This window comes from Lithobates pipiens, unplaced genomic scaffold (genome assembly GCF_037356315.1).
Source record: "Lithobates pipiens isolate NorthernLeopardFrog02 unplaced genomic scaffold, aLitPip1_a1.2 Scaffold_27, whole genome shotgun sequence".
NCBI classification, from domain to species: Eukaryota; Metazoa; Chordata; class Amphibia; order Anura; family Ranidae; genus Lithobates; species Lithobates pipiens.
The window spans coordinates 181,728,770-181,742,496 of record NW_027507788.1 but is presented as its reverse complement, the minus strand read 5'-3'; the positions used below and the strand labels follow the sequence as shown (position 1 = coordinate 181,742,496).

Genomic DNA, 13,727 nt, shown 5'->3' with positions numbered 1-13,727 from the left:
TCCATTAATGTTGCACAAGAGCATCAGCTGCCCAGGACTCTCCCTTCTGTCTGGCTATAACACAGCAGGGGGCGCCATTGGCTCCCACTGCTTTCAATCAAGTGAGTCAAGTCAGTGAGCCAATGAGGAGACAGAGAGACAGAGGGTGTAGACCTGAGCTGCGGCTCCATGTCTGAATGGACACAGAGCAGCGGCTCGGCTTCTGTGCCCCCAAAAAGCTTGTTGGGGGGGGGGGGGCACGGCAGGAGGGAGGGGTCAGGAGCGCCGGCGAGGATCCAAGGTCTGGCAGTTGAGGGCAATAATTCTACCAGGACTGAGTGGCGCTAAAAATGTGTAATTGCCACTCAGTCTTGGAGTACGATGAGCCCAACGTGTGTGTGGTGACAAGACCAAGAAGATGTGTTCACGACAAGCTGGGCTCAGAGGAATTGGGTAGAATGACTTCAGTTGGAACATTCATGAGGACCAGCAACGCTGAACTGAAGAGGAAGTCAAGGACGGCGCTGGCGAGGTTAATTTTTTCTATTTCTTTATATTTAAGCTTTAAGATCAGATCATATTCTTGAAGGTGTTTTTTTGTTACACCCACATTTAAAGTGAAACATGAAGCACTGTCACATACACCATGCCCAAAAGCCAAACTATCCCCCCCACCATCTCCGTATGGCCCCGAGGTCGGAGGGAATACATGAGAAGAATGTTCTGCAGCCTTCATGGCAAAAATATTTTAAATCCACATTGCTCATGTTGCTGCAATACCCCCCTTTTTTTTTGTGCAAAACATAAACTCGCCTGTAAGTACAACACATCTGAAATACTTCAGAAATTAGTAAATTCTACTGTAAATGCTATTGCACAGACCGATTCTTCCAGTGCACCAGTCACTTTGACTTTGGGCCAGCAGAAGGATCAGTGGAAGAAATGCTTCCAGTGACAGCAAAGAAAATCAATACCAGAAGTCTTACGGGAATTTTCTATTTGGATATTAGCACTGACCAATCTTTCCTTATAGCAAAGCAAACACTTACCTTGTCACTGTGCTCCATAAACTCAGCCAGATTCAGCAGAGTCTGAGTGACTTCAGCGATATCCTGAGAGGTCAGGGCCATCTCTATACTGCGGATGAGCTCATCCTGGTGATCCTCATTCAGCTCCGACCAGCAGGAAAGGAAGGCTGCGTTAAAGAGATCTCTGTACCAAAGAACAAGAAATATTCAGCCACACATCCAATATTCATGAATACCAGCTGAAACCAACACACAGCTAGAACCCTACCTGGCCAAAGGATTGTATGCCTGGGCCAACGACCAGCAGGACCGAAGGGCAGGTGAAGAGGAATCCTTAAGCAGCTCCACGCTTAATCGTCTCAACCACTCCAACCAGTCATCTTTGGAGACCCTGCGGGCCGCACCCCAAGCCTGTGGGATGAAAACAACCAAATAATAGACTAAGGCCAAACCTAAATGTTACATACTTAAAGCAGAACTTCCCCTTTTGGGTGGATCTCCGTTTTAAAGCCTCCACTTTTCGGAACCCTCCCCCCGCCGGTGTCACATTTGGTACCTTTTGGGGGGGGGGGGGGGGGGATGCAGATACCTTGTCCAAGACAGGTATTTGCACCCACTTCTGGGCATAGACTCCCTCTTTCTGTCCCCCTGCGCTGTCTGCTGGGACACACACTGGCCCCGGAGACAGCATGGACCATTTGGATTGCGCAGCAGGGAACCGGGAAGTAGAGCCGCAAGGCTTCATTTCCCGATTCCCTTACCGAAGATGGCGACGGTAGCATCCGAGGACCGAGGGACGGTTCGGACTCGGGTGCCGACATTTACTTCCTGGAATCCATCTGCCCTTAGGTCAGGCATGGGCTGAGCTAAGAACCCTCCCTCCCCTCCTGACAACTCCTGGGATGTAGGACAACATTTGCCTAAGCATGAAAACCAGGAATTAATCAAAATGCAAGAGAGGGTTTAAAAACAAGTAAATTAGATATTTTCAGATCCATTTACTAATGCTAACAGCATCGGGATTACAAATAGTCCATGTTAATTGAGAGAGTGAAGGTCCGCTTTAATAACCCCAACTTTTGTGATGAGAAGCATGCAACTCTTTAGTCCCCCGAGAAAGTGACTGATGGAGCCTACTATCCTCCAAAAAAATCTAACATCTAATCCAACATTATTACTCAGCACAGGAACAGCGTGCATTAGAAAAGCAACTCCATCACATACCTTCTGCAAGTTGGTGGTGCTAACATGCAGCTTCTTCATTGGTCCAGCATCCAAGGGGCCACCAACAAACAACTCTCCCTGGTTCGCCTTAAAGGTCCGATGTTGGTAAATCAAAGGATCCTCCTCTTCATCAGCTAGAGTGTATCCCTAAAATGTTAACAGTCACAGCCGTCAGAGGAACAAAAGAACAGTGCTCTATGCCAACTATACAGTAGTACTGCTGATTTAGCGTGAATAAAATACATAGGTTTTGTTTTAATATTACATATAGGAAATTTACTATTGAATTTATAAAACACACAAATACAATTATAACAGTATTTTCTCTTTCTTCCATCCCAGGCATCATTACAGAGAATGTCAACGACAAGTGTAATCAGGCCAGTTTTTTCTACCGTCAATTTAAGAAGTTTAATGATAATAAAAAATATTACCAGTTTGACGTTTTAACCTAAAATGTGCCCCATCTGTTCTGTGTCTTAATGCAGTGCCCCACCTGTCTGTGTTTTATTAAAATCAATCCTTTACTGTATTTCACAGCAGCTCACAGAGCTCATGTAACCGGCTAGTCTCCTCTCTGACGGAAGCAGCGGGTGGGGCCAATGTTTCCACACTGACGTCAGTGGGACGCAAGGAGAGAGAGGAAGCACGGCCAGTCACGTGACCGCCAGGAGTCAACGTGACATACGGTAAAGGAGGATTTTTTTTTTTATACTACACAGGAGGCAGAACAGATATATATATTTTATTAGGGGGTAACGGGGAGTATAACGGTGTGTGTGTGTGTGTGTGTGTGTGTGTGTGTGTGTGTGTGTGTGTGTGTGTGTGTGTGTGTGTGTGTGTGTGTGTGTGTATATATATATATATATATATATATATATATATATATATATATTTTATTAGGGGAAAAAAAAAAACACTGTTCTCCCTGCAGTACTTACCTCAGTCACCAGAGTGATCCCCTGTAGTTATTTTTAGCCAAAGGATGTGCAAGGGCGATTGCCATGGACTTCATCAGATCAGCACTGCCCATGGCATCGCCACCGTCACATAAAATGTGATGAGGGCCCTGTGCTTTTACATGGCTGGGTCTAGAGTTGGTCTCTAAAACCTTAGCAATACACCAAGCTATATGTTAAGCTGGCCATAGACCAGGTGGGGGGGGGACATGGTGGTTATAGGGTCCTCCATCCAAACAAGTGAGGGGGATGGAGCAAAATCCCTGAATCCCAACCCCCACTTCCCTGGGGCACTGCATTCTGAAAGCAGGACTTGTCACTGTCAGAATACAAAGATCAGCAGCTGCTGATCAAAAAAACATTTCCAACATGTCCTTTCGACAGAAGTCAATCAACAATTGACTTCTGTCAAGCAGAGATAGCCACACACAAAGATTGAAATTTGGTTTCAGTTTTAAACAGAGAGATGGGCTTTGACCTCCATACCCCATTTTTTACTGCCATTTACCACCTCATACCCTACCACGACCGCCAAGATTTAGCTGTGAATGTTGTCATACCAGCATTATGGAATCATATCCATTTAATCGCCTAAACACACGTTTGGATGTCATTATTCATAATAGCACCCACAGAGTGAATCAGCTGCGACAGAAATGGGCCTTTAAAAATTGTGCCAAGCCTGTCACCCAAAAAGGAGCAGAAGCTTCTTTTGGGCAACAAACGCCCATAGGGCAGCTCCCTGAAGTGAATGGGCTGTCCTGTGCCCCACATGTGGAAATGCATGCAACTCATATGTTCAGAATCACAAGTGAGAACACGCGTTCAGGCAACGCAATATGTGACCGGGGCCGGAGACATGATTATCAGTAGTTCAGCTCACAAATCAGCCCTGAACAGAACAAAGCTGATGGGGTTGCTTATCCACCGCAGCACAGTGGGTGAGAATAAAACTCAGCCGCCACAAATAAAAGTTAGTGTTCTACTCAGAGTGCGTTTTAACAAAAGGAAAAGCTGTCTGACATACAAATACCTTCATTGCCAACATATTTAGAAATGTGCTATCCACTGGACAATTAAAAAGAAGGATTCTATACTGACCTTTAATATCCTGCATGTCAGAACTTCGTAACGTTGGTGTAAAATTCTGTGTTTCACCAGCACTTTATTAACCATAGGAATGAATATTTGATACTGGAGGAGGAGAAAAAAATAAAATAAAAATAACTAAATAAAGTAATATTCCAAGTAATTGTAGCAGTGACATCACAGTGCTGCACATAGCCTATGCATAGAGCAGCTCTGTGGGAGGGATCCAGCAGGCCCCCACCCAATACAGACTGCCTGCAGAAAACTACAGGAGGAGGCGAAGACAAGACCAGTCACATTGCACAAGGGGAGAAAGCAGCAGTGACCAGTCTTTATTAAGAGGAAGTCTTACATTGGATTACTGCACAAACCTAGAAGAAATGCAGAAAGCACACCAACATTCAAGGAAGAATACGTACAACCTGTATTTAAATATTTATTTATCCCATAGTTCAATTCTATACACGATTGGCAGCCCCTCTAAACAGCACCAGAGCATTAGAGGGGCTAACTGGCAACAGACTAATCTTTCTTTGGTTAGTATGTGCAGGTTGGAGTACACCAGGAACTCTGGGCTCTCAGCAGACATTAGAAGGTATGTGCGGTCACCTGCTTCATACTGTAAATGGAGCTGTGCAAATGCAGCTTTGTTTACATTCTGCAAAGGATTGCAAATAGGCAGGTAGGTGTTTTTTATTGCAGGAGACACATAGCAGGTCTCTTCTGCAATAAAACGTCTGCCTATTTGCAAGAATTAAAACGTTACACTTAGTTCCACTTAAAAAAAAAAAAAAAAAAACACTTACTGACCAAAACAAAGGAAACAAAAGGCTTACACAAAAAAATTCAATCACCTAAGAATTGGTAAGCTGCAATATAATATTTATGTTCTCTGTGCCCCATTGCTGGTGTCAGTGGAATTGTGCCTAGGCTTATACCGATAGCACTTTAAGACCAAAAAGTACTGATACTTTTTTATTTTGTCATGTGATAGTGGACTGTCTTTATTTTATACAATTTTTTTTCTTTACAATTTATATTGGGGGGGGTCAGTTTTTTTTTTTATGTTTTATTTTTAGGATTTTACATTTTAAATTATATTTTTTTAATCAGCACTGTTGGGGGGAGGGGGCTTTGGCGAGATATCTGGGGTCTAAACAGACCCTTGATATCTCCCCCTAGAGACAGAGAATGGGACTAAGACACAGATTCCCCAGTCCCTTTCTCTGTAGCCCCAGCTGCACTAAAAATGAATGGACAGGAGGCAGATTCCTCTCCATTCATAAACAGACATCGTAAATACAGATTACTAATGCTCAGTTATGTGAATGGACAGCGTCAGTGATCACTGAATGTGCATTCAGAAAAGGAAAAAGCCGGTAAAAAAAAAAAAAAAAAAACGTTTAAAATCGGCTACTTCCTCCTCTCTCCATCCTGACAGATCTGGAACAGGGGGGGACTAGAGGATATGGCGGGGGACAGGAGGAGCACGGACAACATGTCGGGGGACCAGTTTGGACAAAAGAAGCAGCAGTTAGCTGCTTTATTAAAATCTATACAGGGAGATCGGTGCTTGTATCTCTCTTCCCCGTACTAGTACTCCTGCAAATGCTCGGTATCGACACAACCCTAATTGTGCCCCATTGTTGGTGTCAGTGGGAGGAATAGTGCCCCTTTGATGGCGTCAGTGGCAGGACAAAATGTCCTACTGTTGCTGACAGTGGGAGGAATAATGCCTCGGGGACTGTATAAATGCAAGCAAAGGTTCGGAGACCACTGCTAAAAAAATAATAAAGTAAACTGCACTTTTTAAAATTTTGCCGATTTAGATTAGTTATCTGAACATCATATGTACTTGCTGCCTGTAACTGCTCTCTAACGAACCATTCATATGCAAGGCTGGAGAAGCCTGAAAAAATGATCAGGTCTGTACCTTCTTTCCCAGCTGAAAGACCAGGGAGGAAAGGGTGTCCATGGCAGCCGTTCTCAACTCAGGGCTGCTGTCCAATGTACGGACAATGGGGTGAATTATTCGCGAGGCATAATCTGTGAAATCCAGCGATTCCGTCAGTCGATCCACAGTCTCCAGGGCCGCCCTGGCAAAAATTAAGGAAAAATTGTTCAAATTTCAATGAATGGAATATTTTACATGTCCCAGTTGGGATTCTGATTCTGTAATAGTTTAACTACTGGTTTAGTTGTGTTTTTACTATATGTATACAAATATTAGATTTAAAAAAAAAAAAAATTGAATAAAACCTCCATCCTTGACAAGGGATTCCCAATGCACTCTGGGGTGACTAATATACACCAGATTAAGCATTCTGATTGTCCAGGTGCAGAGACACTCATTGTCCAAGTGAAATGTCAGACTGAGAAGTCGGATAAGGAATAACAAGGGCTATAGTTAATTTGTACATTTAAATTGCAGCTTGTAAATTAAGATACATCTCTAAAAAAGGAAATCAAGAGTCCGAACTGATGGCTAAAACAAATGAATATTCTATATTCTTATATTTCTTTATCTCTGCCCATAAAAAGTAAAGAAATTAAGTGCAAAAGAACTTTCTTCAAAAGTCTGAGAACAGAGCCTTAGCTGGAAGTAGTTTCTTCTTACTTTCGTGCTGCTAATGGTGCGTCTGTTGCATCAAAGAGCTTCACGATGGGTGGTAACAAGAGATGTAAGTAATCATCTAGATTGGCTCCAAACATCTGGATAGCATTCAGAAGCTAGAGAAGGAAAAAAAGTAATAAAAATAAAAAAATATATATACTAAGACTTTCTTGGGCACTATTATACATGCATATAGATCAAAACCAAAAATGGGAGCTGGAAGTGCAATACAGTAACAGAAAACTTTCAGCCATAAATATCCTTATGCAACACAATGAACAAAAACCATAGAAAACGTTTCCGATGTCCCTACCCTTTCTCAAGTTCAAAGTTCACACATTTTAACTTAAGGGTAGGGACACTCAAAATGATTGGGTGTCTTTTTGTTTATTGTGCTGTATAAGGATATTTTTTTAATTAAGTTTAAATTACTACATTGCGCTTCCAGTCCCATTTTGATTTATTTGTTAGGCGGTGACTGGAGCCTGACAGACACACATTGTCTACTATGACATAATCCCCCCTTTTGAAAGAAAGAAAGAAAAAAATTTTTACATACACACAAAAAAAAAAAAAAAAAAAAAAATGTATTGTATTTTTTTGCTCATAAAGTACCTTAATAACTACGGCTCGCCCGGCACTACTGTCATGCATGAATACTCGAAGAATGTGTGGAATAAGCTGAGGCAGGTACAACTTAAACTCTCCTCCCAGTGCCAGCACAATCTGCTCAATGAGTAAGATGATGGTGCTTTGGATGGGATTGTTCATAGTCCAGTAATCCTGCGAGATGGAAAAAAGAAAAAAAAAGAAAAGAAAAAGAAAAATCAGACAAACAAAAACAAACAACTTCTGTAGTTTGTAATATGCACATCCCTATCCCCAACATCAGAGATCACCATCAGTGTGGCCCAAGACCTAATGAGGGGTAAAGAGTGGCGTGGAAGTGGCCAAAGAGTGCTGGGGACATGCGCTGTAACTAGAGATTCTCTGGTTAAGAATACTTGTCACTCCCCTTAAGCAGCCATTTATCTGACCAAAAGGCCTAGCTTTCTCAACCAGGGTTCCACCTGAGGTTCATAGGGGTTTCTTGATATGCAGTGTAGAATTCCTCTCTTGCCTGCACTGACTACCTACGTTGGGGGGGGGGATTTCAACTGACCACCAATAGATAAGACACTTCTACAGTGATCAATATTAAGGTGATTTGTATATATAAAAAAAAACAAAAAAAATAAAAAATAAAAAAACACTTGGCGTGCCACTTATAGCACTACAAAAAACACCCCCCCCTCCCCCCTGCAGTCCAAAGCGAAGGAAAGTGACAGGAGAAGGGAAAGCTAGAAGAAAAGGGGGATTTGGGACCAGATGTCTCTGGGACAGAATACGAGATCATATCTCCAACATTAAAAACTTCTAAAATATATAAATGTAGCCAAACACTGTACAAGTACAAAACCTCAGTTTACAGCCCTTCACTTCTATCACTTCTTTTAAGAGGGGCTTTTAGCTCTGGATTAAATGAGTATTGCAGCAGATGCGGCTTTTATTTTTGTACTTACAAAAATGGACATTCCACTTATAAGATGACCTCGTGTTCATGTATTTATTGTAGGCTCAGTTTTCAGCGCTTAGCTTTGCGACAGGTTCATTGTGAGTGCGGTGGACTGGAAAACTCAGGGAGAAGGAGATGAAACTTAAGACTATAGCTCCACTTAAACCCATGTGCCATTTTGTAAAGACATAATGGCGAACTGAATTTAGATGTCCTAAATGTATGAAAACCAAACGTATACATGTCCTTACTTCACGATTGGGTGTGTTTTTCTAACTTTTCACTGTTAGAAAAAGTTTTTTTTTCCCAGCAAACACTGAAGACTTACCTTTCATGGGAAACAGGAGCGTTAATTGAAGATTTGCTGTATATGTTATGTAATGAAACCAACATCTGTGACATGAATGTGAGATTTTCTGGCAACTTACTACTTTTCAATAAAGATACATCATGGGAGAATTATTCCAAAACAATCTGAGCACAAAGCTGCCATCTGCAGATACATTTATACTTACTTTTATCAGGGAGAAGATCTCATCCATGTAAGGGCGGATATGGCTCCGGACAAAGGAGACCAACATCCCCAACTGCTGGAACATGAACTGAAGAGAGAAAAAAGGGACACAGATCCAACAATCACTAAAGCAAAACGTAAAACTGCAAAAGTATTTAACATGGCAGAAATATTCTGATTACTCAAAGCAGCCAATTTCTCAGTGCTGTAAAATTAACCTCCCCCATCCCTCCTCTCTTCCACCTTCAGTCAGAAAAAAAAAACCCATCCAAAAGCAGTCCACCATCATGTGTAACTTGCATGTGTTCTTTGGGACCTTGCCAATTGGAGAGCCAATAAGAATTCAACAAATTTCCTCCAGGTTCCTCAATACAACTCACCAGGGCAATGGAGTTAGCAGTAATCCAAAATGAACCAAGAATAAAAACCTGGCTAAGGCCGCGTACACACGGGCGGATTGTCTGCCCAACTAAGTTCGTCAGACAATCCGACAGACAGTCCGTTCAACTTTTGAATGAACGGATTTGACCACACACGATGAACAGACAGTCCGCTGAAAGCTTGCGCGATGACGTGTACAGCACGTTCGACGGGACTAGAAATACGACGTCCAATACACTGCAATGCAACCTTCGGCCGTGTAAATCCTTTCTGAGCATGCGCCATACTTAGTCCGTCCAACTTGCCTACTCACGAGCGGACTGTCCGCTGAAACCAAGTTTGGACGGACAAAATTACGGAAATTCCGAAAGACTAAGTCGATCAGACTGTCCGCTGAAAAAGTCCGCTGAAGCCCACACACGAGCGGATTGTTTCAGCGGACTAAGTTGGGCAGACAATCCGCCCGTGTGTACGCGGCCTAACATGCCAAACACCCCCAAAAATCAACATACTGAATATCCACATAAAAGCCCAGTATAAACTACAAGAAATGTACAGAAGAACTATTGTCTGTCTTTCCTTTATGTTTCACAGCAAGTCAAAACCAAGGATGGTACAAATTGTATGAGAATTCTTAGACAAAGGCTTTTTTGTTTATGGTTTCTGATCATGCAAAGTCTTTTGTATCCTATTTTTCTTGTACGAAAACAGTACACAGGAGAACAAAATTGTTAGTTCTGTCCACGTCAAACGGTTTGTACACACTATACGAAAATCAAACGAACATGTCTCGTACAAAAGGTTTCTTCCGATTTTCTCATGGTGTAAACCCCACTATTCATGCCAATGTGAAATGCTGGATACAAAAGTTTATTATATTTATTGTATAAAAAAATAAAAAAAATAAAAAAATAAAACACACACAAAAAAATAAAAATAAAAAATAAAAAGTGTTCAGGTTTCTGGACCTGGCCACGTGCACACAAAGAATGTTCCTCTTACTCTGCAATTTGGAAGACAGGAAATTCAGGACCAGTGTGTCACATGGCCATGCATTCAGGTAAGTATTTGTGGCTTTTAGTGTAGTTTGTTTTTTAAAATATACAATCAGGCAATTAGCTAGAGGTGGGGTAGACCCCGGCAGAGATGAAATAAAAATAAAAGCAGGAGTTTGAACACTCAAGTTTACCAGCTTACAGTACATAGTAAACAATGGGGATGGTTTACTAAAACTGCTTCCAGATTTTATTATCAAAGCTTAAAAAGGAGAACTCCAGCCTGAGCTCGTTTGGCTGGGCTTCTCCTCTGGGTCACAGAAGTACAATTCATTTTGCACTCCTGAGACCCGAGTTCAGCAGAGAGCGGTCTGAAGTGCGCTCTCTCCTGACGTCACTGAAATCAGTCCAGGCACCGCGTCATCCCAACAATAAAGTCTGGATCCGGCAGATGCCTGGACAGACGGGGGGGGGGCAGAGAACTGATGGACTGACAGTCAAAAGCTCTCGGCGGTGTTTGATCGCTCGGTTCTCAGTGCAGAGGCATCGGGGGACAGATGCCGCATCCGCCTAGGTAAAATACGATGTATAAATATATAAAAAAAACAAAAACACACTTCTCTTATAAACGGAACAAGCTCAAGTTAGAAGCAGATTGGCTACCATACACACACACACACACAAACAAAATCAAAAGAAAACAAACCCTCACATCTGAAGACGAACTCAAACCAAAAAATTTTGAGTGGCCCCACATTTTAACAACATGTCATATGTCGGTCACAGTATGGAGAAATACCGCAATGAACATTTATTTTTAAGTAGGGCCCCAGTCTATAATCTATGTTTAGTTTTACTTTAACACAACTGAGTGATGCTTCCATGTATATTTGAATCATACACAGGTGAGACCACCATTGCAGGTTACTAATCAGCAGCCACTTTCTCACACAAAAAAGTCCTTGACTGTTTTGTGTGATTCTAGATTTATTGCAAGGGTCACTTTACCTTTTCAAAAACAAAATACTAAATTTGTTCTGTAAGAAATATTACATGTATTTTTATATAATATTACCAACTGAATTTGTCTTGTGGGTCAGAATATGCTGTGCCAATCAGGCTTTACTACAGAGGTCAGCACAGACAAGATAATAATGGAATTCTGCAAACAGGAGAAAGAAACAAACCAATGACCACATCAGTAAGCTGCTTCTTTTTCATTGTCCAATCACAGGCTGTGGCATGATGTAGATCAGGCTGCATTGCTGAGCTGTAGTTAGTGTAAGCGTGTTCATGGCCACCTTACTATGTGACAGGATTGCCAGGATCACGAGACCGGCAGAAGAGAATTACAAATTATTTGCAGGTAATGCAGTAGACAAGCAGGGATTTCAAACGTACAATTCGTTTTTTCTTTTTTGGAGTTTCTAAAAGGCCAACCAGTGATACCCTCCACTTACCTGTAGATAATCTTGGTAAATAAAATAAGCATAAAAAAAACTGGGTGACAAGCTGGGCCAAGGGGTGGCTGCCCTGGGCACTGTGGTGTCATGTGAGGTCGGGGGGGGGGCACAATAAGGAGGTTGGGGGAATTTGGGGGGTGGCAGGAGATGAGAATGGTTCAAAAAGGGGAAAATTTGAACAGGTGTGCTAGGAACAATGATTTGGGTGGGGGGATGATTGGGTGCTAGGATGGTGATTGGGGGAGAACTTGTGTTGGGAGGGGGGGAGGGAAAGGATTTGCCATCAGAGGGGGAAATTTGGGGGGGGGGGGGGGGGGGGTTTTAAGGATTTGTACTAGGGACAGGGGAATTTTCTGTGGGGGTGGGGATTTACGCTGGGAGCATATGGGGGTTTCAGCAGGGGGTAGATTTTTATTCGGAGGAGGGTGAATTTATGCTTAGGGGTAAGCATGCCGATTAGTGGTCTTTTTTTGGGGAGGGGGATTTTTGCTGAAACAAAGCTTATACATCTCAATTTGGCATGTTCGCCCTGGGCTCTAGATGACCTTGTCCCAGCACTGGTGACAGGTCAAGTTCCAAATGGTTTATATTCTGTAACCTCTTTTGAATACCAGTGCCGCTGTCTGGTGACAAGGGCAATTCCTATGTCTGGCTGTCCCGCGCCAGAGTCCTCAGAGGTGCTGAAGATTCCAGCGATGGCACGACAACACAGCGAGATGTGCCATCAAAATCAGTGGAAAGAAGGCAAGGACTGCAATGGTGAATCGCGGTTCTTCACTTCCAGAAGGGCTATAAATTTTGTCTCGAGATGGGCTTTAAAACAGCCATACAAAAATACTGGTTTCAGAAATAAACTGGATTTCTTTATAAAAATCCTTATTCCACCTTCAAATTAACTGCAGTATTCTCCGTGTAGAGCGATGCTCCAATCTCCACAGAGCTTCTCCAGTCTGGGGTGAAAAAAGTGCTGGTCGTCTTTGCCCTGACATATCAAAAGAGGCTGCACACTAATAATGTCAAAAACTAATAGTGACGCTGATGGTCACTGCCTGTAGCCATGCCCTTCTGGCACGTTTGACCCAAACTGGGCTTAATCATATGTGGGTGACAGTTACATACAACGTACAATTATAAACACTTCAAATCCCAGTTGGTATTTAAAAGGGTATAGTTCACGTTAAAGTGGTACTAACTTTTTTTATTCAAAAATAACAAACCTGTTATACTTACCTGCTCTGTGTAGTGGTTTTGCACAGAGCAGCCCAGATCCTCCTCTTCTTGGGTTCCTCACTGTCCCACTCGGTCCCTCCCTCCTGCCCCCACAGCAAACAGCTTGCTATGAGGGCACCTGAGTCGAGGCTCTGTGTGCCCATTTAAACACGCAGCCTTGGTTTGGCCCCACCCCCTCCCTCATTGGCTCACCGACAGCAGCAGGAGCCAATGGCAGCCTGCTGTGGTCTCAACCAATGAGGAGCAAGAGTCCCAAGCAGCTTAGACTTTTATGCAACATTGTTGGATCGAGATAGGGCTCAGGTAAGTATTAGGGGGGCTGCTGCACAACTTTAAAACTACTTTAAATCTTTACACATTCATAAACCCCACATCTTTCATTAAAAAAAAAAAGCCTCTACATAGCACAAATTTCTGAAGGCAATAAGGAAACCAACACAAAAGTAAACAAACTAAAGCAAAAACTACAAAGGAATATATTATATCTATGCAAATGTACTGCAAGTATAGCATTATAAGGACAAAATCAGTAAGTGTTCTCTATGTATGTACAGTAATAAACTCAAGGGGTGTCCTATATGCATTGATGGATTGCTACTATAGGGGATTAAACAAATGCACTCACATATTTCTGAAAAGAAAACAACTTCTTACAAATGTGAAAGTAGCTCATTATTACTGCTCAACACTAAGAGG

The 13,727-nt window shown here is 42.4% G+C and overlaps 1 protein-coding gene across 9 annotated transcripts in view; it reads right to left on the bottom strand.

Annotated features, from left to right (window-relative positions):
• The window catches only part of MTOR (mechanistic target of rapamycin kinase), a 190,400-nt gene that overhangs the window by 133,110 nt on the left and 43,563 nt on the right, over nt 1–13,727 (bottom strand). For all 9 annotated transcript variants that reach the window (XM_077457968.1, XM_077457970.1, XM_077457966.1 and 6 more), the window contains 8 exons: nt 8,964–9,050; nt 7,509–7,676; nt 6,897–7,009; nt 6,213–6,375; nt 4,292–4,384; nt 2,232–2,378; nt 1,276–1,418; nt 1,029–1,191 (listed from right to left, as the gene is read on the bottom strand). In XM_077457968.1, coding sequence (XP_077314094.1) covers nt 1,029–1,191; nt 1,276–1,418; nt 2,232–2,378; nt 4,292–4,384; nt 6,213–6,375; nt 6,897–7,009; nt 7,509–7,676; nt 8,964–9,050 — 1,077 coding nt within the window. The remainder of the gene's footprint in view (nt 1–1,028; nt 1,192–1,275; nt 1,419–2,231; nt 2,379–4,291; nt 4,385–6,212; nt 6,376–6,896; nt 7,010–7,508; nt 7,677–8,963; nt 9,051–13,727) is intronic.